The sequence below is a fragment of the Salminus brasiliensis genome, chromosome 4 (genome assembly GCF_030463535.1).
Source record: "Salminus brasiliensis chromosome 4, fSalBra1.hap2, whole genome shotgun sequence".
Taxonomy (NCBI): Eukaryota; Metazoa; Chordata; class Actinopteri; order Characiformes; family Bryconidae; genus Salminus; species Salminus brasiliensis.
Window position 1 is genome coordinate 3,359,678 of NC_132881.1, and position 26,228 is coordinate 3,385,905.

At 41.6% G+C, this 26,228-nt stretch overlaps 1 protein-coding gene across 1 annotated transcript in view; it reads right to left on the bottom strand.

Moving 5' to 3' along the window:
• The window catches only part of nrg3a (neuregulin 3a), a 432,405-nt gene that overhangs the window by 20,342 nt on the left and 385,835 nt on the right, over positions 1 to 26,228 (bottom strand). Inside the window, exons 4-6 of the mRNA XM_072677356.1 lie at positions 22,119 to 22,145; positions 9,636 to 9,738; positions 8,207 to 8,315 (exon numbers count right to left, since the gene is read on the bottom strand). Coding sequence (XP_072533457.1) covers positions 8,207 to 8,315; positions 9,636 to 9,738; positions 22,119 to 22,145 — 239 coding nt within the window. The remainder of the gene's footprint in view (positions 1 to 8,206; positions 8,316 to 9,635; positions 9,739 to 22,118; positions 22,146 to 26,228) is intronic.

Here is a 26,228-nt window from a genome sequence, read left to right on the forward strand (position 1 = left end):
ATGCCTTGACAAGTCAGAGCTCTTGAAGGGGAGTTAGTCAATATTAGGCAGGTGTCACAGCTAATAAAATGATCATATTAGGAAATGTATATAGGAGAAATAATTGTAATAAAAACTCTAAATTGAACAACATTTGAGACTAATCCTCAGCTTTGCTTTCTTCAGCCCTGCCTGTGAAAGTAAATTAGCAGAGAGGAGAGGAAGCAGGAGTAAGGAGGTTTGATGATGCAACTGGCTGGTTGTGGGTTGTGCAGGTGGGTTGGGCTGGTTGAAAGAAACCCATCTACCTCTCTCTCTCTCTCTCCCCCTCCCTCCTTCCCTCCCTCTCAGCAGACAAGCTGTGACCACACACACTGCAGGCCAGCTACCCAAGCCCTTCAAACAAGAAAATCAGTGTCTGCTATGCCTCCTCCTCCTCCCTTCCTCCCTCCATCCCTCCCTCTCTGTGTTTTCTCTGTTCTCCAGACTGAGGGAAAGGTCACAGGCTGATGTTTGTAGGTGACAGTCCAATAGCAATTAAACACAGAACTGTTTTCTATGAACGCAGTGAGGCAGTACTACATTACAGAAATGTTACAGAAGACACAGAATTATTTAATTATGTTGTTGGCATTATTATTATTATTATTATTATGAAAGCAATACTGATGAAGTCACAGTTAAGGATCACAAGATACAATATTTATTCTAGATGCACTCATTCATTTGTTATTGGAAGGGTACAGTAAGTTTAGTAGTAGTAGTAGTAGAGGCATAAAAAACAAATATATAATCCACTGCTCAAAAAAATTAAGGGAGCACTCAAATAACACATCCTAGATCTGAATGAATGAAATATTCTCATTGAATACTTTGTTCTGTACAAAGTTGAATGTGCTGACAACAAAATCACACAAAAATCATCAATGGAAATCAAGTTTATTAACCAATAGATGCCTGGATTTGGAGTCACACACAAAATTAAAGTGGAAAAACACACTACAAGCTGATACAACTTTGATGTAATGTCCTTAAAACAAGTCAAAATGAGGCTCAGTATTGTGTGTGGCCTCCACGTGCCTGTATGACCTCCCTACTATGTCTGGGCATGCTCCTGATGAGGTGGCGGATGGTCTCCTGAAGGATCTCCTCCCAGACCTGGACTAAAGCATCCGCCAACACCTGGACAGTCTGTGGTACAACGTGACGTTGGTGGATGGAGCGAAACATGATGTCCCAGATGTGCTTAATCAGATTCAGGTCTGGGGAACGGGCGGGCCAGTCCATAGCTTCAATGCCTGCATTTTGCAGGAACTGCTGACACACTCCAGCCACATGAGGTCTAGCATTGTCCTGCATTAGGAGGAACCCAGGGCCAACCGCACCAGCATATGGTCTCACAAGGGGTCTGAGGATCTCATCTCGGTACCTAATGGCAGTCAGCTACCTCTGGCGAGCACATGGAGGGCTGTGCGGCCCTCCAAAGAAATGCCACCCCACACCATGGGATGCCACCCCACCCACTGCCAAACCGGTCATGATGAAGCATGTTGCAGGCAGCAGATTGCTCTCCACGGCATCTCCAGACTCTGTCACGTCTGTCACATGTGCTCAGTGTGAACCTGCTTTCATCTGTGAAGAGCACAGGGCGCCAGTGGCGAATTTGCAAATCCTGAATTTGCCAAGCATCCTGCACGGTGTTGGGCTGTGAGCACAACCCCCATCTGTGAACGTCGGGCCTTCATACCATCCTCATGGAGTCACATGCACATTTGTGGCCTGCTGGAGGTCATTTTGCAGGGCTCTGGCAGTGCTCCTCCTGTTCCTTCTTGCACAAAGGCTGAGGTAGCAGTCCTGCTGCTGGGTTGTTGCCCTCCTATGGCCTCCTCCACGTCTCCTGGTGTACTGACAGACACAGCAAACCTTCTTGCCACAGCTCACATTGATGTGCCATCCTGGATAAGCTTCACTACCTGAGCCACTTGTGTGGGTTGTAGAGTCTGTCTCATGCTACCACGAGTGTGAAAGCACCACCAATATTCAAAAGTGATCAAAATAACAGCCAGAAAGAATTGGTACTGAGAAGTGGTCTGTGGTCCCCACCTGCAGAACCACTCCTTTATTGAGTGTGTCTTGCTAATTGCCAATAATTTTTACCTGTTGTCTATTCCATTTGTACAACAGCATGTGAAATTGATTGTCAATCAGTGTTGCTTCCTAAGTGGACAGTTTGATTTCACAGAAGTTTGATTTACTTGGAGTTATATTGTGTTGTTTACCTTTCCAATAAACAATTGCACTTACCTGACTGCATTTAAAGTAAATATTGTATCTAGTGAACCTTAACTGTAAGAGTATCATTATTGCTTCAATTATGATGATGATGATATATCAATAATAATAATAATAATAATAATTCATATTGTTATTATTATTAGAAGAAGAAGAAGAAAAAGAAAGAGGAAGAATGAGAATATATTTTTACACTAATAAAAAACGTTATATGAATATTGTTAATAACATTCAAACAAGCATTATTTTTTTAGCATTGTTGACAGCAACAGCAGCAATTGTTCTAGTTCACTAGAAATAACATTCATGAATTTGCCACAGTCATAGAAAGCCACAGTCTGTTTATATTATCATCACTGTCATCATCAACAGCAATATTATTAATATTATTAATATTATTATTAGTAGTAGTATTGTACTAAAACTCTTTAACTGGGAAAGCTATTGCTTTGTTAAAGTTTAATCTGTATCTATTAAGTCAGTGTATTTTCATTGTGGCTTCTATTCACATTTAATGTGGTACATTTTAAAGGTATTAACATAATTCATGTTTTAATTATGTTGATTATAATCGAAGCGAAGGTTGATGTACGGTGATTAAAGCCGTATGGAAATAGACTCATTATCTTTATTCCATCTGACACGTCGCTATTTACTTTTGTCGATTTACATGAACACCTTGACTCATGGGAACACACACTCATCTGGAGCTGTCATTGGTTAGGGTGCTCCCAAGACACAGTAGAGAGCACTGTAATTGGTTGGAGGGCTCAGTTGCATATTCCATCTTTTTGCAAGGACAGTGTCGCCAAGGTAAACACCACAGTAACATTTAGCAAACTGTGTATACTGTCACTTAAGGTGTTACCCATGTCATTTCCCATAGCATTCCCCAAATATGCCTAATCCCTGTAACTGTAGGTCCTTATGACCTTGGTGAAACCTAAGTGCATACGTTTACATAATTTTAATGCTAATTTTGTTTCTGTGTGAGTTCAGTTTAAGCTCTGTAGTGAACTCTTGGCTTTGTTTTTATTAAGGAAAATAAATCATTGGCGAAAATCCTCTTCCTTTCAGTAAACAGTGACTCATCTGTGCAATCCTTCTATTAAAGACCTGATGACCTGATATTGCTATCTCAAGGACTGTACACTAGCGACTATGATGTACCAACAAACAAAGCTCTAAGTCAAACTTGAGAGCTTAGTGCTGGTGAATCAAATGGATGGAGAATGTTCAGTAGATAACACAGCATCCTAGCATGCCTCATATGTAGGAATCCAACAACCCTTAAAACTTCATAAGCAACTCTGAGAAGTCTCTATTAATACATGGAATAAAAATACCATGGTGAAATTCTGTTTCTCATTCGTGAATCATTGAGGCAAGTACAATAAGTAGGGATCCTAAACCTTCAGGTCTCAGACCAATCAGAGGGAGGTCCTAGGTTCTAATCACATGCCAAAGTTATTAGAACCAACTGTAGTCAATAAAAGGTCTCAGAGCAAATGAAGCCATGATTAGAACCAATTACAGACAGCGGGAAGTCTCAAAGCAAATGAAGTCTTGATTAGAACCAATCACAATCAAGAGGTCTCAGAACAAATGATGAAGTTATTAGAACCAATCTTAGTCAAGGAAAGGTCTCAGAGCAAATGAAGCCGTGATTAGAACCAAACACAGTTATAAGGAAGTATAAGAAAAAACAAATTAAGTCTTGATTAGAACCAATCACAGTCAGGCGGAAGTCTGAAAACAAATTATGAAGTTACTAGAATCAATTGTAGTCAAGGAAAGAATTCAGAGCAAATGAAGCTGCGATTAGAACCAACCACAGTCAGGGGGAAGTCTCAGAAAAAATTATGAGGTTATTAGAACCAACTGCTGTGAAGAAAAGGTATCAGAGCAAATAAAGCCATGATTAGAACCAAACACAGACATGGGGGAAGTCTCAGAACAAATTATGGGTTTTTAGAACCAATCATAGTCAAGGAAAGGTCTCAGAGCAAATGAAGCCATGAGTAGAACCAACCACAGTCAGGGGGACGTCTCAGAAAAAAAATGATGAGGTTATTAGAAACAACTGCTGTCAGGAAAAAGTTTCTCTGATCAAATGAAGCCATGATTAGAACCAAACACATACAGGGGGAAGTCTCAGAACAAATGATACGGTTATTAGAACCAATCATAGTCAAGGAAAGGTCTCAGAGCAAATGAAGCCGCAATCAGAACCTATCACAGTAAGTGAAGGACTCAGAATAAGATGAGGTCTCGGATCAAACAGGGTGGTAATTAGGATTGATCACAGTCAAGGAAGGTCTATGAGTAAATAATACAGTATTAGGACACACCCAAGCCAGCCATCAAAGAAAATGCCTCTGGTGAGCGGCAGCAGGTTACTAATGCTGCAAAAAGGTAAGAAATCTTGACCTTATCTCTTACACCGCTCAGTTCAGGTATTTATCGCGGCAAAGCAAAGGTTGCGCAAGGTGTAATAAATGTGCCGCTGACATCTCAGAGGGGCAGTTATGTTTCCGAAAGGCAAGAGAGTGTTGAGGTAATGGATGTTTTAATCTAGCGGGAGATAGGGCAGGCCTGCTAACGCCCAAGCTGGACACCTTGTGTCAGACTATTATGATTTGCGGGATGTGTGCTTGGGAGGACGTTTTCCATTTGCCGAGTACCACTGCAAGCATTGGGCAAGACCGGAGGTGAGCGGTCTTAATGGACAGAGCCAGGGACACTAAAGGCAGGATGGACAGTAATTGGTTTGAAGTCAGAAGTGTATCATTTGTGTCAGGGAAGGCAGCTCAACTCAGCTGACCCTTGGACAAGAGTAGCCACATGGGAAAGCACGGCTACTATCAAATCAGAAATATGCACTGTAATGTCACTGCCTGCTTTATTGGAAACACCCACCTTGTAGTTCTGGCTACTTCATAGGTCCACAGATTTTTGCACACTGACATTACACATCCCTCCAGTAACCTTATAACAAATCCAGGGGCCTTCTAATACTATAATACAAATACATATGGCCTTCTCCTGTTTTGAGGGCATCAATTATTTTCATTGAGTGCTAGGCAGCAGCTCAGGGGAGCCAGAGGCTGCTGATGGTTGGTAGTTCAGTTCATCATCTTCTACTGAGCAACTTAACTATTCACAGTAACTGAAATTTTCACTTCATTAAGGAACCACCTATGTCCCCTTAAGAATGTACTGGACATTTACTGTACAGCAGATACGCCCTCAGGTTTGGTAGCACAGTTTCTTATACATAGAGCTTGACCTCGCATGAAAAAAAAGAAACACAGGAAAACAGGAAAAACAATAAATGTCATGGGAGCGCAGTCTTCGTTCTATTTCTATTAAAAAAAAAAGCTCCAGCATCCTTGTCAGCAGACCATTTTTGATTGGTTGGCTTGGCATTTGCAAGTCTCCTGACAGAGTGTGTGATTGCTTGTGAGATTAAGCATCCCTGAGTCACTGAGTTTGACTGACATTCAAATTACAGCTGTGTTTGCTATGCAAACAAGCCAGATTGGCTTATGTGAGATGGATCTGTCGACAGACGCTATTGGGCAGGTGATGAATGGGAACAAAGCCCTCCCTGGAGAGGCGAGCAAGTGACTGAACACGCCACTGTCCCCGGTGGTGCTCCCGGACCGCTGTGGGTTGCTGGGCAGGGGGCGCAACAGTGGTTGACAATGCATTAAAATTCAAACCAGGGACGTTCACCAGACATGTTTAGAGGAATACCCCAATCTGTATCATACCTCAACAACATAAAAAGTATTTCTGGTCACTTTTTCAGTCTATTAGATTTTGCAAAATTCAGGCATAATCAATCAGCAGCCTTCAAAAACTCTGCCCGCACCACTGCTTGTAGATGTTCCCTTAAAAAAAAAAAAAAACCTGCAGAGGGTCACATCCTACCATGAAGATCCCATTGGGGCAGGAGTCGCTGCACAGTAGAACAGTGCACCACTACTCCAGAATATGCTGAATCCTCCTGAAGGGAGGAAAACTGAGGGGTTTGACTTTCTAGCAATCCTGTGAGCAGTTCCTCTCAGAAAACATGGCTCCCTCTGGAAAAGTAGTCCCATCTCTTTAATTATGAATAATACACATTTGCAGCCTAATTAATTCATGAGTTCTCCACCAAAATAATGTTTCACATAAATGTTTACCTAGGGGAACTACTGGCCAATGGCTTCTGTTAGATGTTTATTGTGTAAGTTCTTTAAATGTGGAGAAGTGCATCAGCACTATTGCTTTGGTAATCTACAGTGCAGTGCAAATGTTGGGGGGGAGGTGTAACTTGACAGTCCTGCAAGTACTTTAAAAGGTTACAATAAAAATGATATATAAAGTTCCTTATCGCAGTATTATGTGCATGCACCAGTCAAAAGTTTGGACACACTGCTTGAATGGGCGCTGATCATCATCTTAAATAACATGACTGACCATATTTTTCTGTTTATCCCAAAAGAGGACACTGGGGACACAAGTGTATCTGCAGTAGTTAGGATGTCGTGGCTGGGGGGGATTCAAGTGGGCCTAAGTTGAAGGACCGTGGTAGTGTGTGTGTGTGTGTTTGAAGGTGGAAATACCTCTCAAATATTGCAACTACTGTTAATGTTAGTATGCATTAATACACAATACACATTTACTAATTTAGCAAGTAATTAGCCACGACATCCTAACTACGGTGGAAAACAACAACAAAAAAATGGTCAGCCTAGCATTTGGAGACAGTTTGTTGAAGATGATTATCAGCACACATTTAACCAGGTGTTACCAAGCTTTTGACTTGTATTGTAGGTGTTTTTTTTTTTATTTGTATGGCTTAAAATCAGTTTTTTTTTATTGTTTTGACTTTAGTGTTGATGCTACTGACTTTGACTTTAGTGTTGATGTTACTAGCTTCCTTGTTTTCAGTGACATTCAAAAAGCTACATACATTTGCAAAAAAAGATTCAACCTCATTTCAAATTAGCTTTATTAGCAAAATGTACACATTTCCGATGTCTGCAATCAACCAATCAAACAAGAGCATTTTAAATATTGCAACACAACTAATAGAACTGGTTTCTCAAAATTGAGCTCAAAAAGCCACCAGACACCAGCTTCTGGCAGCGTTCCTGAGGAATCTTAGCCCATTCCCCATGAGCGGTGGCCCCCAGTTCACTCATATTCTTGGGTTTGCTGCTGCAACCACCTTCTTCAAATCCCACCATCTACAGGGTTCAAATCTGGCGATGGTGACGACCACTCCAGCATCTTCCAGGACGTCTTCTGAAACCAAGTCTTACTGGACTTTTGAGGATTTGCGGGCTGATTTTAAATGACCCTCCAGCCTGATTGTGCTTTTGGCAGTCAGTCCCATCATCATGTGTGTAAGTAAGTTGCTCCATAAGGCTTGAGTGACAGCAATCTATTATTCCTGCCATGTTTGTCCAGTGACAGGGTGGAAAGACTGACTATGTTCTTTCAGGTAGAAAATTGAGATCATCGTCCTGCTGCAGGGTCCAACAATGCCCACACTTGTTTTTGTATCCTACAGAAGTTCTGGAAGATTCTGGACTGGTCATCACAGTCGCCTGACTTGAAGCCCACAGAAAATCTGGTGGGATTTTGAGGAAGGTGCTTTTAGCAGAAGGGTGCTCTACTGAGCAGTGAAGACGCTGGTCATGAAGGGGCTGAAATGACTAGTACGGAACTTGGAGAAAGCTCTTGTTATATTGGTTGTGTGGGGATATTGAAATTGCTCTTGTTTGATTGGTTTATGGCAAACACTGACATTTTTTATATTTTGTTAATAAACCTAAAACCTTTGCACTGGGGCTTGAATAATTTCGATTACAACTGTAGATCCAGGGGAGAATCAAGAGGAATTCAGCCTGGGATCAAGAGATGTCTCCCAAGTACTTACATTTTGCAGCTGGAGGCCAGATTTGCATGGCAGGCCAGATGAGCTGTGGCTGTAGTTCTTCAGCATGCGACTTTCTTTCAGATGGGCCTGGAGCTTTTCCCTGCGTCTCCTGTAGGTGGCAGATCCATTGTGATTTAATCTGATCATTATAGCATTCACACATGTACATACTATGTATACAATGCATGGGTCATTAATCAATCCTCAAAAGTAAAGGTACAGTCATTTGTAAAGACGTATAGTACGTTTTATCACAATGACACTCCATCAAGGCCTATTTTTGTGAAGTATGACAACTTACATCATCATGTAAGTTGTTTGGAAATTACAACGGTTTTCCTCAGTGTTCTGCTCCATAAGCTTTGAGTGACAAAGTAATCTATTATTCCTGCCATGTTTGTCCAGTGACAGGATGGACAGCGACCATCTCCTGCCTGGCTATGTGCTTTCAGGTAGAAAATCAGAAAGATTTGATCAGCATTTAAAATCCCCCCATTCCATGCTGAGATCAAATACCCAGACTAATAAGCCATAATTCTTGGCTACTGCGCGAGGTTCCATAGACTGAACAATCTGTGGGTCTGCTTTGAAGATACCGGCATGGCACATAGATAATGAAGTGGGCTGCAATTCACAGCAGCAGGTTTTTTTTTGGGGGGGGGTAATCTAATTGTTTTCAACACATGAAAACATCAGTGATGTTAATTGGCATGTTCTATCCACCCTTCAAATTTTATTTTGAATCATATTTGATGTAGAATATCTCAAATAGTCAGATCTTGGACCCCGAGTGGTCCAGCTGCTACAAAGGCCCTGCCACCATGACCCAATGGTTCACATACAGGGCCATCAGCAGCCAGAGCCAGAAAGAGTGCAACTGGCCTTGCTCTTTCGGGGTGGGTAGATGGCTCTCTTTCTCCCTACATCACTTCAGTGTCCACTTCACTGGCCAGCACTGGCATCTGCTAGCGTTTGCATCAGAACTGGGTTCCTGAATTGGTGGACTGTGGATGTTGCATGGGCGGTAGTTTGAGAACAAAATGTGCTTAACTTTCGTCCATTCCAGTTCCCTTAAAACACACATATTTCCAAATGTCCTGTCCTACCAGGAGAAGACGAGTGACACTGCAATCCTGGAGGCCTGACTCAATTTCAAACAACTGTTTCAACTTAACTGGCAGCAAAGGGAAAGGCTAGCTTAAACAAGGATAAAGCTAGGTCCCTCAGGATGACCTGTGCTAGGTCCAACAAAGGCATTCAAATCAAAGCTGTTTTTGAAGGAGCTACTTTTCATGAGAACCCTTGTTCTACCTCCAGATCATTACACTTCTGGCTTGTTTCTTGCCAGAGATTGTTAGAGTGCCCTATCTTCCAGCTGTTAAGGCTTCAGGAGCGCATTAAACACTTACGGATTTAGACATATACTCACTTGTTCCGGCAGTAGAGAGCCATACAGAGTGTTCCCAGGAAGCTTATTCCCATGGCAATGCAGGTGATTGACAGCACTTGCCTCTTGTACACCTCCTTGCTCTCTGTTCGGGATTACAGATGGGAAAAAAAGAGAAAGAGCATTGAGATGAGTGAAAGCTGAACATTCCTGGAAGCTGTTCCTATAATAGTACACAGGTGGGTGCGTTTCAAGGGCTAAAGCACTGTACACAGAAGGGCATGAGTGCGTTTGATTGGCAAAATGCTTGCTCACGATCCGGCACAATGCGGCAGGTTATTGGCAGGGAACAATATCATCAAATCAACACGGCTGGAAATGGAGCCCTGAAAGAGGCTGATTGGAAAGAGCAGAGTAATGGATGCTGTTTCTCCATGGGGACCGGCGTCACTGGAGAAGACTTAAAGCCTTAATGGACACCATTAAGCATGAAAAATGGCAGCTGTCTCATCTCATACGAAAGAGTAAATCACGCTCGGCTTCACAGCCATTAATAGGCAATCAATCAGATTATGCTCAGACACAACAGACTTTACAAGAAAGGTGCCACGAAAAATCACATTGGGAACAGCGATGGTGATGAATGGACGAGCAAACACAGGAGCCCGTGTGACCAGAAATCTGATGATTTCATTTACTGAGAAGGTCGTAATTGCAGCCGTACGATAAAGATTTCAGATCTGGAGGGGAAGTTTTAATAACCTAACCTAAATTATGGTTCAGCAAAATTCCTGTCAAATCCCTTCGGGCACAATGGCACGTCAATGAGTGTTTGCATCCCTGCTCACCTGAAGAGCAAAATCTAACATTGAAAGGTTCATGAAACTCAAGCATAGTTTAGATTTTGGCAAGAAAATCCAAACAGGATTTGGCAATGTGGGCAATTCCCCATATAGGGGAATATCCTGTACACCTACTCATTCTCACACTTATCTAATCACCCAATCATGTGTCAGCAGTGCAATGCATAAAATCCCACAGATATGGGACAGTGGCTTCACATAAGGTTCACATCAACCATCCCAACAGGGGAAAATTTGATCCCCCCCATGCATGTGATGTCCCCGTCACTAATCGGAAGGGAAGCCATGATTACCAGTGGTATGTTTGGAGGAGTAAAGGTGAGGCTCTGGGGCTGATCAGAATAATGAAGAAGGACTAACTCAGAATTCTTAGCTAGAATCCAAAGCTGGATGGTTGAAACTTGGTTTCATCAGGACCATGACCCCAAACACACCTCAGAAGGTGGTTGTGGAGTGGATAAACCCTGATAAATACGGTAAACTTCAGTCTACAACTTTGGGTTCTCACAGAGAAACTCTAATGCTAGTTTACCGCTAGTATCTATCCTATACAATTAAACTTCTAATCTGCCATAACGAAATCATTTCATTTTCAAATTCCTGAAAAGTAGCGCCGTGTTAATACGACTGACCTCCACAAGTGTTTCATTACGAATGCCAGAATAATGGCTTCAAGAAAATGGGTAATTTGTCTCAATTACATGGTGGCAAACGCTGGGCGCTGTGCAACCCCAGCGAGTGGCAGTTTTCTTTGCAACGCTATCCTGTTAATTCAAGAGGCTGCTAATGGAAAAAATTACCAAAGACAAACAGAACTGCTCTTTTTCTCACTTGAGTCCTTAACTGTTATTCTTGAGTGTGATTCAGACAGAAAGTGAGGCCCAGATGCACTAAGCCTTTTGTTGTAGGCTTCAGGCCCAAATTGGAACCATTCTGCCCAATAAGGCCCACTCCTAATAAGTGCGAAACAAGCAGTTTATGGGCAGCGTACAACTGCAAATCAGGTTTCTCTCCTTCTTACATGTGCATTTGAGAAAATCAGCTGGGAGGGATGATAGTTACAGAGTATTCTGTTTCTGTGGCCAGTTATAACATGGTGTAAAATAGCCGCAGTGTCTGAAGAAGAGCACTTAATAAACACACTTCTATTGGTTAGACCTTCAAGAGATGGACTGAAGGCCAGAATATTTATCTACCTGCATAATTAGAAAGTTAGAAAGGATGTTTTCCCCTTTTATTGCTTACATTTAACAGAATTAATGATCAATATATTTTTTCCAAGAATTTCCAATTAGACAAAAATATATATTGTAAAGAAAAACAGAAAAAGTGATGCATAAATATTCACCCCCATTAAAGTGACTGAACCAATTTAACAGAGGCCAAAGCAATTGGTGCTAGTAGTCTCCGGGTTAGTAAAGTGCAGTCAATGTGTCTCAAGAGATTACTGTCTTAAGACCCTTGTCTGGAAGGTCCAGCTACTGGTTAATCAGTATTCCTGACTACGAATACACCATGAAGACCAGTGGTTGGTGTGGCGCAACAGATGACAACACTACTGGCCAGTGAGTTACCACACCATTTGGGAGACTAGGTTCGATTCCCAGTCTGGTTGACTGTGCTGTGCTACACCAATAACAAAAGTGCTTCACTGTTTACTGAAGAATAACCTCAGCTAGTTTGAATAGACAAAAAAATCCAAATATACCAAATATAGCTTAGACACTATTAAACCCAAGTCAATATGGAGACCATAATACTCTTCCCATAATCCCCAAGTACTCTCAGAAGAGGAAGTTCTTCAGTCTGTGTTTGAGGACAGTGAGCACCTCTGCTGTTCGGACACCCAGGGGAAGTTTGTTCCAGTGCAGAAAAGAAAAATGCACGTTTTCCTTGGATCTTAAAGGATGGCGGGTCGAGCTGAGCCGTACTTGAAGCTCAAAGGGCTCTAGGTGCAGATCGGCTTTTGACCACTGCCAGCACTACATTGGTCCACTTTTGTAATACGAGTACTGTAATATGTAAGTTGCTCTGCATAAAGCTTACTGAGGAGTAGAGGTCAAGGGACGGATACAAACAAAATCAGTTCAGTTCAGTTCAGTTCAATCCAGCATTAAGAAACTGAAAGAATATGCCACATGTATCAATCTGAATAGAACAGGGCGACAGGCATTTCTGGAGCCAAAGTGATGAAACAAACTTCTCCTGGGGGTCTAAACAGTTGAACGCTTGGGGTCTTTAAATACTGGCTAAAGACCATCTCTCCAAGTGTGCTTAATAGAGGTATCTTAGTATCTATGTGCTTAATAGAGGTGTGCTTGCTAGAGGTATCTGTGGATTTTTCTTTGTGGGCATCTGAGCAATTCTGTAAATCACTCTGGATAAGAGCATCTGCTAGATGTTATAAAGCATCATTAACAATCATATCAAAATGTATTTAGTGATCAAATACTGTGATCCTGAATTTCCTAAGAACCTCCCAGCACCTCCTGGGGAAGCAGATGTGTCCTTAGGAAATGCATGCCTAGGCAGGATTTATGCTGCCTTTCTTCCTGCATGCATGCTGGGCTCAGCCAGTCGACATTTGCCTGGTTGCCTCTTTGCAGATCTACAGAGGTACCGTACTGAATCGAGATGTCACTGGGACATGATTTGTCCAACTTGTCACTCCACATCAGCTGGATGACTTTGTGCTTTTCTCTGACCTGTCAAACTCGGGGATGTGAGCACCAGACAAGAAAGTCTGGTTGAAGCTCAGGGAAACTTTGCAGAAGCCATTTCTTTAGGTGTATTTGAATGCACAGGTGCAGACCTGGAATTTTGTACTTACAGAGCTGGAATCACGGGGGAATATCACATTTTGTGGTTATATAAGGTCATTTGTAAGGTCATTTGCTCTATCCTCATTCATATTAACTCCCCCAGTCACCAACAATGCCCCCTAGAAGGGTGAATACCAGCACATGTCTCCTCTAACCAGCCACCATCTCTTTTTTGAACCGCCATATGCATGAATGATAGCGTGGGCAGGTGCCTGTGCTGACCAACATCACACTCGGAGTGATGTGGGGAAAAAAAGGGCCATCAGCCCACCCTTGAAATAGCAAGGCTAATTGTGCTCTCTCTGACTCCGGCTGCTGATGGCAAGCATTATGACCAGGGATTCGAACCAGTAATCCTCACATCTTATTGGTATATTGGCAGCCCCTTAGTCCACTGGACGACTCTAAGCCGCTGAAAAGCATCTAAAGACCATCGGAGACCATCGGAATGTGTCCTTAATCTGGTTACTCAGCAGCATGTCCTCCAACCTGCCATTCCGCCCCTTCAGTTACTGTCTGTAGCTTGCCAGCTTAAACACTGGAATCAATATTCACTACAATTATGAATCTGGCAACACAGACCCTACAGCTGAAACTCCCAGTTTTCTAACAGTGTATACACAGGGTCACTTTCACTGCAGTTTTCCTACTGGTATAGCAATTTCACAACCATGACTTTTTTTCTTTGTGCTTGGAGCCAGGATTGCAGTGGTCATTACCCCTTCTGCTTTAGTAGTCCCCCGTGGAAGGGGGGATTGGTGGAGTGGTGAGCGATTCAATGTCCCTTTCGGTTGTCTGCACCTATGTGTGTAGGTGTATTTAACCCTTTGTGGGGGACCAAATGTCGCTGATGTTAACCCTGTAAATGAATCATCAGGTAATACTCCAGGTGATACTTATGCTTAAGTATTTCTAATGAATTATTAATTCGGACAAAACAAATGGATAAAAGGTCAGAAGCGCACAGTCAGACCTAACTGATACAAAATGAAAGAGTTTAATTACAGAAGCTAATTAATCACAGAATGGAATTCTATTTAAATGGTGGAGCAAAGGAACAGCAACAACAGGCCAGATTTGTCCCTATTCATAAAATCTCCATACCCTCAGTACCTTTTGGACCTTAGTAGAAGTCAATCAAAGTATAATACCCGTTAATGGACTAACGCATGTTCACGAAATACACTCTGCACCTCTTTGGGTACCAAAATGGACATGCTACACCGGAGAAGAGAACAATAGCTGCAGAGTCTAATGAAAGAAGCATTTTTAGTCTTTGTAAAAGATAAATAAATAAATAAATGGTGGGCCTTACTTTTCATCCCATCACATCCATCCCTGTGAATGAATACATAACTAAATAAATTTACATTTACGGCATTTAGCTGACGCTCTTATCCAGAGTGACTTACAAGATTAATTGTATTACAGAGGTGGGCCAATGTAGTGTTAGGAGTCTTGCCCAAGGACTCTTATTGGTGTAGCACAGCACAGTCACCCAGAGCGGGAATCGAACCCCAGCCTCCCACATGTTGTGACAGTTCACTGGAAGGTAGTGGTGTTATCTGTTGCACCACACCAACCACATAAAAAATAATTAAATAAACCAAATATATAAATAAATGCATTAAGAAAAATGACCCCTTGACACACATCCCCCGAATTGCTCAGCATGGGACCGCTGCACCAGCTGCACTGGCTTTGCAAACTTCAGCCATTTAGACACAGGCATTCAAGCAATCACAGAAAGCTTCCATTCAGAAGCAGCTGCTGCAAAAACTCACTGAGTGGCTCTAATGTGAAAAGGTTAATAGCAGAGCAGCAAATGGTGCATGCACAGTGGACCTGTAAGTCCACTCTGATGCTATGCCATTAAACGTGACCAGCCCACCCCATCTAGGGTTTGCACTGGCATGACAGATGTCAGTTTAACACACATGCAGGTTTTTATGGCTAAATCTGGCTGCAGGGGCCTCCGGACTGCGGGACAAAGTGTTTTTTTTTTACCTCCAGTCACAATGAATCGATCATGTGGGAACCTGGATGTATTTCAGGTCACCATGCAAGTTATCATTTTCACCAGCATTTCCATAGTATTTCATTGGAATGCACAGATTCAAGACACCCTGTGCCAGATGCAGCAAAGCAGCCCCAGAACATAACAGAGCCTCCTCCATGTTTCACAGTAGGGACAGTGTTCATTTTCCTGTCTGTGAACATAGAGCTGATGTGCCATTTTTATCTCATCTGTCCATAGGACATTCTACCAGAAGCTTTGGGGCTTGTTAACATGTAGTTTGGCAAATTCCAGTGATTTGTTTTCAACAATGGTGTCCTTTAACTTTAACATGCTTGTCTATAATTTTCTTTCTAATCTTCTGAGACAACTCTTTCCTTCGCTTCCTCTGGTCCATGTTGAGTGTGGTACACACCATGTCACCAAACAGCACAGTGACTACCTGTAGTCCTATATATAGGCCCACTGACTGATTACAAGATTGTAGACACCTGTGATGCTAATTAGTGTACACACCTTGATTTAATATGTCCCTTTGGTCACATTATTTTCAGGGGTACTATCATTTTTGTCCAGGCCTGTTTAATGAGTTTATTTTTTTAAATAATTCTGTTGAAGCATGGTTCAAAAGCAATGTCTGATTTTCTTTTGTTTATTTTCATCGAATTTTTATTTATTATTACTTTTGTCAGATTGAAGTTATTTCTGTGACCACTTTTATTAACCGAGGGGTACCAACAATTTTGTCCATGTGTGTATGTATATATGTATTTTTTTTTTTTAGCTGTACAGAAAACAGATCACTGTGAAAATGGAAGCTCTGTTGGCATCTTCTAATAAGAAAAGAATCCTACAAAGGAATATTTCTGAGACTTCCTTTACAGGCCCACAGGAGAATAATAGGAGAACAGGCATGATTTATGAATATGCGCCCAGACTGCGATAAAATCCAAAATGCAACTCAGAGGAAAAACCATTGCAGTCACTCTTGAAGGTGCCAAAAAGTTTGCTTTGGAGTAATGCTATAACAGTAAATTTTTTTAATCCCCAACAACCTTTCAATTGACACTTCTTGAGAGCCAAAAGTAGGTGTGAGGAAGCTTTCAAAAGCTGACATAATGTAAGTGTTCTACACCAGCGACATTGTTTGTCTAATCGTACATCCAAGAAGCATTAAGGAGCCTTTCTTGGCAAATACCAACTCACAGCATGCCTTAAAGCCGGATATGATGGCTGTACACTCCTGTGAGTTGGAACATCAAAAGTTGAGTACATGATAACTTCAAGAGTCTTTACTAGATGACCAGATCATTGCAAGCGATTTTACTGTTGTAGACAAATTTCCAATTACTTGCTGGAGTTGCAGAGCACTCTCGATTGCTTAGCGTAAGGCGGTCAGGATAGCTGTGTTTTTCTTGTGTCTTATTTAAGCTCTTAGTCCTCTAAGCACATTTTGATATAAAGGACCAATAGGGAGAACTCTCTCTAAAACCAAATAGTAAGCAGCAAAGTGGCTACTCAAACATCACTGGCTGGTAGGTTAGACATGGAGGAGACTCCAGGGAGGCCTCGTAAAGTAAATAATAATAAAAATAATAGACAAAATTGGGAAGAAATACATTAAAAAAATAAAAATAATAAAATAATTTACTTGCAACCCTGCAAGATTATAGTCTGTGACTTTAGCCTTTTAAAAGCATTTTCAGGTTTTAGTGTATGTTCAGCCTGCACTTGCCAAGGACATCTCAAAATTGACCACAGTGAGTTAGGAAAAAAAAGCTCTGCTTTTAGTAAGGCTAGGCACAGGTGATGCCAGTTGACGGTTAATTGGCAAGGAGGAGCTTTCTGCCTCCCTCTGGTGGCTGAGGTGTATTTAGCAGAGAGCCTGCCCCCAGGCTTATCTCCTTAGCCCAGCATTTCTTAACCCTGGTCCTGGTCACCCTTCACCATACATTTTAGTGGACTCACTGCTTTAATACAGCCCATGCAGCTCTGAGTGGGCTTCTTAATGAGCTGATTAGCTGAATCAGGTGTGCTGGGAGCAGGGAAAGTGCTAAAACGTGCAGGACAGGGTGTGCCTCCAGGACCAGAGTTGAGAATCAATGCCTTAGACTACGTAAAAAAAAACACGTATTGAAATATTTTTCTTCAAAACAGGTTTAACTGTTGATATCAAACACATATTAATATTTTTTCAGATAGCAAAATGTGCAAACACTATTTTCTCCACCCCCATCAGCCATAACATTAAAACCACTCACCGGTATGATGAATAACATTTGATTAACTCATCAAAATACTGATTTCAATGTCACCTGTCAAGAAGTGGTATGGCCATTCTGGCAGCAGGTAAACGGTCAGTTCTTGAAGATGATTTGTTAAAAGTAGGACAAATGGGCCTGCAGAAGAATCTGAGCCACTCTGGTGGCTTCACTCTGGGTGAAGTTCTAGACGACTGGGTCAGAAGATCTCCAAAACATCAGGCAGGTCTTGTGAGGCGTTTCCCATATGCAGTGGACAAGTGCTCTAGAAAAGTGTGACCGGGTGACAGAGTCATGGGTGCCCAAGGCTAATTGGGTCCATGCCTCAACAAATCAAAGTTGTTTTGGTGGAACAAGGGGAACCTTTTACGTATTATGTAAGTGGTTTTAAAGATCTCAGAATGAGATCAATTTTATCTTTTGACTATATTCAAGATGATTCTACACACCGAGATATACATTTTCACAGCGTAGCTCTGACTATTCCAAGAGGACAAACAACTCGTAAAGCGAGAATTCTTAAACGCAAGAGAATAGGCAGTTTTTTGAACATCAAAGAAGGCAAATCTTTGCCTTTGCACTTCCAGATCCAAAAAACAGTGCATTTTGAGGCAGGCTCCGATGTTTTTTCTACTCTTTCTGAGGCGTCTTTCTGAGACTCCGCTTCAGGCTTCTCAGAGAGAGATGGAGAACCAGCGTCGGCAAAATCCTGACTGACCTAGGACCGCACATGGGCCAACGAGAGTTCAACAATGCAAATACTGCCATTTGAATAGATCTCACCATAAACCGGAGAGGCTTTCAGAAGGCCCGGTCCAACCTTCAAAGGGTACCAGATACAGTACCTTCAACCAGGACATGGCCTCAGATGACTCAAAAGAAGATTTGGGAGCCAACTTGTCCGTTAGATTATGCTAATACGGGGCCTTGTGCTTTAGACGAGTGCTGTAATGAAATATTGACAAGCTACAGAGTGCAAGTCAACAGCAGTGTGTGTATTAGCTAAAGCCTTTCTGCTTTCACATCCCCTCCCTGCGGATCCGCTGCCTCCACGCTGCTACTCATGTTCAGCTGGGCGAGCTTGAAAGTAAAGGAATTCATCAGAACTCTTAGTGAACTTGTTCCCTGCATTTCTGCCTTGCGTTGCAGTGCTTTTCCTCCAGTGTATTTTTAAATACACTTCTATTATTTGATTAATTCAGCGCTTATTTAATAAGGACAGATAAAATGGGCAATGTTGTCCCCTAGATGGGCCTTTAATAAAAAATGTTTTTTAGCATTAGCATTTGTGACACTTTGGGCTTTGTTTGCATGCTAGCACCGTGTTTGCATGCTTTCTTCTCCAACATGGCAGTGATGAAGCTAGGGCTGGCAAGCCTTTAGGTAAACACTGCAGTTTGCATTCTGTTTTGTTGTTTTCCTTCAAGGTCCATCTGTAAGCAAAGTGCAGCATTTCAGATGGAAAGCCAATAAAGCAGAAAAGAGGAGTTTTTTTCTATGCTTTGTTATAATGCAATGCTATGTTAATTTTTTATGCCATGAATGGTTCATTGCGAGATTTATTTACCATGCAACTCCAAGATATTTTGTCATGGGAGTTGAAAACATCTTAGATATAGTCACTGTACATAGCCACACTGTCAAACTTAATGAATTCAACCTAAACTTGATGTTCTAGATGTTTTTCAAATCCCCAAAACACCTTAAATTGAGTTGTACCCTTACCACATTTGACAAGATTGTCATTACATTGAAAGAAGTATTATTTGGATTTATTATTTAAAGAGGGTATTGTAAAATACTGTGCACATTTATACATGAACTCAAGGTGGAGTAAATTTTACCTTCCCAGTGCTAACTGGGACAAATGAGAATAAACTCGAGTGAAGTCTAAGGGTGTGTCCCAAATGTGTGCTATTTACTAATGTTAACTAGTTTTTGAGTATAAAGTACATAGTATAGATAAATTGTCAAAGGTGGGCACACTTAAATATTCAAATCATTTTTTGAGTGTAGTTATGATGGGTCAATGCAAGGGCAGGGAAACAGCGGCTAGAGAACTTGCATAGACCAATGTTAGCATAGCAGCCCTTCATCACTTAGTAGAAAACGAGTTAGCATGTTAATATTCAGTGTATTAACCTGCCAAACCACCACTATTAAGATTAGCATATGGACTATACCTTTTATTATTAACATGTAGTACATAACTGGGAGGCAGCTTAAGACTTTATGTAGCCAGTGGAGTAAAGAAAAGGCTGGAGAATGAGGGGGCAGCACAAGCAGTGACTCATTTTAATAGTTATATAGTTCAATTGTTTTTAAACTTTATTATATAAAATTGATTAATTATTTGAATAATGGGAACATTTCCCCAGATAAAATTTCCCCAAAAAAACAACCAACAATGACACACAGTATCACTGATACAAAGCACCAAATGCTATTTCAGTGCTAATAGCACCCCCTTGAGGAGAATATTAAATAATAAATAAGCATAATTGCTCAATCTAACCTCAATCTTATGATAAAACCTAATAAAGTTATTGTCTATATTAACATTTTTGCTCTGTAGAGTTTTATTTACAGCACAGTCTCTGTTTTGTTACAATGCCTCATTCTTTGGAGGGAATTACAGCAAACTCTCCCAGCTCTGGCTCCTCCAGGACTCCATCTGCAGCCTATCATGGACTCATTACTTCTCTCATTTAATACCACTCAGTTTGACTTGCTGTTTTGCAAGTCTTTGGGAAGCTGCCTGAGCTTAGAGTCTTGTTTCTAGCATGTATTCTAGAGTGTTTGTTGGCCCCTGCTCTGTTTTTTGTTCTGATAATGTCTATAGATATGCCAGTGTGTTGACCTCGGCCTGTTCTAGGGAGTTGGCTTCGCCCTAATAAAACCACTCTGCACATCGACCCTTGTGCTACAATCAATCATTGCTCAAATATTGCTAACTTGGGCAGTTTAGGGGAAAAAAAACGGCAGTGGTATCAAACAACTAGCTACTCGAATTTCCCCATGCCAGGACTTTACACACACTCTCTTGGAGTTTTCATACAGAGCTATGCTGTTAGTTACAGGGCCAACAACATTGCATCTCCGGGAACTCTCCTCTGACGGTTTCCAAGGAGACTGCCGAGCATTAGTATTCTGCAGGGGGGACCAGGCTGATGATTGGAGGAGTGCACCAATCCAAGCGATATCTACATCTCTGAAATCCGTACATTTGAATCCAATAACATGACAAGTGCGGATTAAAGGATACGGCGTGATTATTGTAGATGATTGCAAAGAGAATGGAACATTTGTAGAGTGGAGCGTAGAGTTGCGAGGAAGGCTTTACGTGATTCAGTAGGGTCTCATGGAGAGGAACACATTAACTTTGAATGTTTATGACAAACAGAGGGAGATGACTGGACTGGTTTTCCAGAGATGGCAGGAATGAAGGCAACCCTGATGTACTTAATGCAAATGTGGCCAAATGTTACTCACTCCTGTAACGGCACTCCTAAAAGCAAGGTGCAGAAAAGAGTTTTCTGGAGTGAACCAACAGAAGAGCCACTTACTGGCTCTAAGGTGTTTAAGATGGAAGATCTGACGGTTCAGGTTCTTTGAACGTCAGCATGGAAGAACCAGTTCTGTTTCTAAATTCAGAAGATCTGCTTTGAATGTTTAAACATTATGAAGATTTCCCACAGTGACATCATCAAGAACCCTCCATTATGAGAATGTTCTTCTAAGGCAGAGGTGGGCAACAGGGGTCAGGAGTCAAGCACAGTTTCCAACACAACTTCCCTGCTCTAACAGACCTACTAAACCTGCCAAATAAGAGACGAGTTGAATCAGTTGTGCCTTAGATTAGAAAATGCAGGAATCCGGCCCCTCCAGGACTGGAATTGCCCAGCCCCGTTTTAGTGATCTTTAGGCGAGCCACCAACCATGCACCAAACAGCTTGATTTAGGGCCGGCAGTGTGTCTTTGCTATTGAAACAATGGGAAAAGTTTGCCTTGTCTCTTAATTAATCATGGGTGTGTTTTTTGGGGCGTAATGTGCAATAAACCAATCAGCGGGACACTCGCTGTTCCCTTTAAGAGCCAGGTGCGGTCTGACTTTGGTGTAAAGCGGGGGTGTACGAGCATTGGGCTGCACGTGCCTGTGTTGACAATTCACCGCCAACACAAATGTTTGACAGTTGACGTCTGCCTAGGCTGTTTTCAGTCAGTGGAGCTCCTGTGTTTTCTGTTGCCAAGATACACAGCAATACTCCAGAAATTGACCTGAACACACCTGTTTTGGAGACCACCACGCCCATTGGAGTAGATATATTCACAAGCAGCACTGCTATTTAAACGATGCAGATGGAAGGCATGAAAATAGACTGTTGGTGGGGTGTAAGCTAGCAATGAGCATCGTGATGCACCTTGCGCAGGGTGTAATATAGGGCCTGTGGTCTTAATTTTAAATGTTGGTGCCTAAAAAACAACGCTTTTGGGTTCCTGGCAAATGTTGAATCGTCTAGCAAGACTCGCTGATAAGTCACAGAGAAAAGAGTTATTCTTACCCATGAATTCAATGCCCAAGTGGTCCGCTGCTCCAGTGAAGGGCAAGAAAGAAAGGAAAGACAGAAAGAGAGCATATCATTAGCAACATTCCATAACATCAAATCACTTCACAGTCCATAGCTTTTTGCAATTCCACATGTAATATGACCTGATTCCAAAGCCTGCAGAGGAATTGCTAGCATTTACTGTGCTACCCACGGCTTTACAAAGAAGGCTGAAGCTGTCTTCTTTCTCTCTATTGTGCTTAGTTTGTAAATCTCAGAACACACTATATACGGTTGGCATTAAAAGGGGCATTGGCCACACACACACAGGCCAGGGGTAGGTTTCCCAATAATGATGGCTATCAGGGTTAATGAGTGTGTTAATGAGGTTCTTAAGTGGGTTAGAAAGTACGCAAGCAAGCAAGTAAGCATACATAGAGGGTTGCTATTAAAGGCACAGTAAGAGGAGGGAGGTGGGGTGTTCAAGAGGATTCCAATGGCCCACACAATTGTACCTTTCCTTAGATTGGATGTTTTGGCCTACTGAAATGATTACATACTGTTCTATGGTTAATGTACTGTTTAATAATCATGAATCATGAATAAAGCCAGGATTTACTAGTATTTTGTGGAATCCAGTCATCTCTTTGCCCATGCAAAATCGCTGTTGCCACTGGGGGCAATACAACTTAAAGAATGATCCACCCCCCTGCTTCACAGTTGGCAAGGTGTTCTTTTCAGGAAATGCAGTTCATTTTCCTCTCAGGTCTGTTTTGAATTTTGACTTCATCAGACCACAGAATTCATCTGGCTTGTCTTGAAAATTGCATATTTTTTATGAGACGCTCTGCACTTCCTGGTCCTGATTTAGCAACGCAGCACAGCAAATGGAAAAGGAAATGGTAACCAGCCCTGCAGTGGAAAAGAGGTTGAGGAAAACTCTTCGTAGATGGTTCAAAATAGTACCAAGAATGGTTCTACTATCATTACAAGTCAAAAAACCTTTTTTCAGCACCATATAAAAACCCTTTAGAGTGAGCATGAGCTAAAAGGGGCCACATCTGTCCTGTGTTCTCCTATAGGAGAAGGGTTCCTTTCCTCATGTGTCTGGTTGACTGTACTTTAAATGGCTCCTGCAAACTCCAGTGGCTCTGCTTCACAGCTGCCTGGCTTTCTGATTTATTTTTCCCCTCCTTCTAATGCAGTTGAGCAACCAGCACAGCAGCGGAGTAGCAGATCAGATCTTTCAAGCCTCTGTGAACATGTCTAGAGTGAAAAAGAGATGAGAGCAACTCAGATCTAACATAAAATCACACACACATGTCCTTTGTGCTTTTCTTGATAAAGCCAGAAAGATTTTGATGTTTCCCTGTTTTGCTTTCTTACTCAAAAGCCACTACCCCATATGTACGTTCTATACGTTCTATACAAGCTGCAGATGTTTGTAGATCTCTATAGATCTACAAACATGGACACCTAAGAGGTTCTTCATATTAATGGAAAATTATTCAAGACACCCTGTGCCAGATGCAGCAAAGCAGCCCCAGAACATAACAGAGCCTCCGTCATATTTCACAGTAGGGACAGTGTTCTTTTCTTGATATGCTTCATTTTTCCATCTGTGAACATAGAGCTGATGTTCCTTGGCTCATCTGTCCATAGGGCATTCTCCCTGAAGCTTTGAGGCTTGTCAACATGTAGTTTGGCAAATTCTAGTCTGACTTTTTTATGATTCGCTTTTAACAATGGTGTCCTCCTTGGCCATCTCCCATGAAGTCCACTTTGGCTCAAACAATGATGGATGGTGCAATCTGACACTGATGTTCCTTGAGCTTGAAGTTCATCTTTAATCTCTTTAGAAGTTTTTCTGGGCTTTTTGTTTCCATTCATTTTATACGTCTCTTTGATTTGTTATCAATTTTCATCAAGGAGGTTGGCTACAGTCCCATGAATCTTACATTTCTGAGTAATACGTGCAACTGTAGTCACAAGAACATCAAGCTGCTTGGAGATGGTCTTATAACTGTTACCTTTAACATGTTTGTCTATAATTTTCTTTCTAATCTTCCTTCACTTCCTCTGGTCCATGTTGAGTGTGGTACACACCATGTCACCAAACAGCACAGTGACTACCTGTAGCCCTATATATAGGCCCACTGACTGATTACAAGATTGTAGACACCTGTGATGCTAATTAGTGAACACATCTTGATTTTACATGTCCCTTTGGTCACATTATTTTCAAGGGTACCATCATGTTTGTCCAGGCCTGTTTAATGAGTTTACTTTTTAAAATAATTCTGCTTGACCTGCCATACTTTAAGACTCATGGATGATGAGATTTAATAAATTAATAATTTATTCTGCTTTAAAGCTTTCTATGAATCTCTTTCTGCATTCATTCATGAGGCTAAAGGCCCATATGTTGCTCCACTGTTCAGGTGCCTATGTATAGGATATTTATAATACATAGCCACGTAGCCTGTAGACGATTCAACAGGTCATCTGGAGACTTCCTAAAATGACTGTGATCATATTGCATGAATAAATGCATGGCAGGAAAGGGGGAACAATATGGATGACCTGTGATGTCACAGCATGAGGGGAGACAGACGGTGGGGCAGGTGCAGACTGTAGGGTTTCAGACTTTTACTTCCCCTGTCCACATGTACACTCACACAGTCTCTAAAAATAAGGCCTTCCACCTGTCTACAGGTGCTTGTTACTCACAAACAATTATGCCAAGGAACAGTTCTTGGGTGGCAGGTGTTTATGCTACTAAATTTGAGGATTTTCCACTTTAGTTACTCTTTTCGCCTTTGGCTTCAGCAAGGGTCACAATTTATCCATGTGGATATGGGTTTAAATGTACAGGCCCGAGGAACGAGTTTTGTGCTTTATTGCACAGCCAGCTGGTGGAAACTGGCGCTAAACCACGAGACAGGCAATAGATGCAAAAGGTCCATCTTCTTCTGTCACAGAGGAGAAGCTGAAACTCAAAACTTAAGTGAGTGGCCTGGATAGCCGAGTATTGAGCTTGCTTTCTAAGTCCTAGAATAAATATATCCTATCCTTTACAAGTTGTGTAAACACCACCAGTAAATTTGCTTTCCATCTTTTCACGTGCAACACTATTTTACCACTTCTACCACTTACCACTTTTCTACAACACAAACGCATTCATACAAATCCACTGCCCTACAACATTCCTACTCCCATCCACGCATGTAGTGTCAAAAGTGAGAGTTCACAGAGCAGGTACAACAGATACATTGAAGCCTCCCAAAGATTGTAATAGTAAAATAATAATAATAATAATAATAATAATAATAATAATAATAATAATAATAGTATTACTTATACAGTCCTGGATTTGAGGTAGACAAGAAATTCCCCCTTAGTGTTTCTCAAACAGTTTTTTTTTAATTAAATATCTTTTCTGGGGGGACATAGAAAGACACTTCTTTTATCAACATAAAACATGGGGGGTTTAGATGATTTCTAATAGTAATGCATTTGTAGCGGCAAGGAGTGCTATCTTAATAAAAGCTTTAAAAGTATATAATAAAAGTTTCACCCACCATTCTTTCTGGTAACACAGACATATCTCCTAGTAAGTTAAGTCTTGGCAAGTGAGGTATATCCACTTTGGTGACCTAGACCCCCAAACAGCCTTCCAATATCCCTCCAGATCAGGGCAAGACCACAGCAAATGTAATAACTGCAACCCGCAAGCCTGTTGGAACACCCATTTGTGTTCAAGTGTCAAAAATCTAGCTGATGGGCTGAAGTTGTGTGGAAGAATTCTGAGATAGTCCTCCATCTTTATTGTTCCATCCACTTTGAGGAATGTACAAGTTCCACTGGCAGCATACGGCCAGAGAGCATGATGCTCCTACCACCACCATGCTTAATAGTTGGTACAGTGTTCTTGGGGTTGAATGCTTTTATTTCCACAAAGATCTTAGTCTCATTTGCCCAAAAGCTTTTTCTTCATCTATATGGTTGAGCTTGAAAGTCTACTGGAGGATTGAGTAAATGCTCTGAGCAGAATTATTTAGCCTGTCTAATCTAGCATCTACATATCACCACCAGTTTGGAACAGGCTGCTACTGGTTAGCTTGC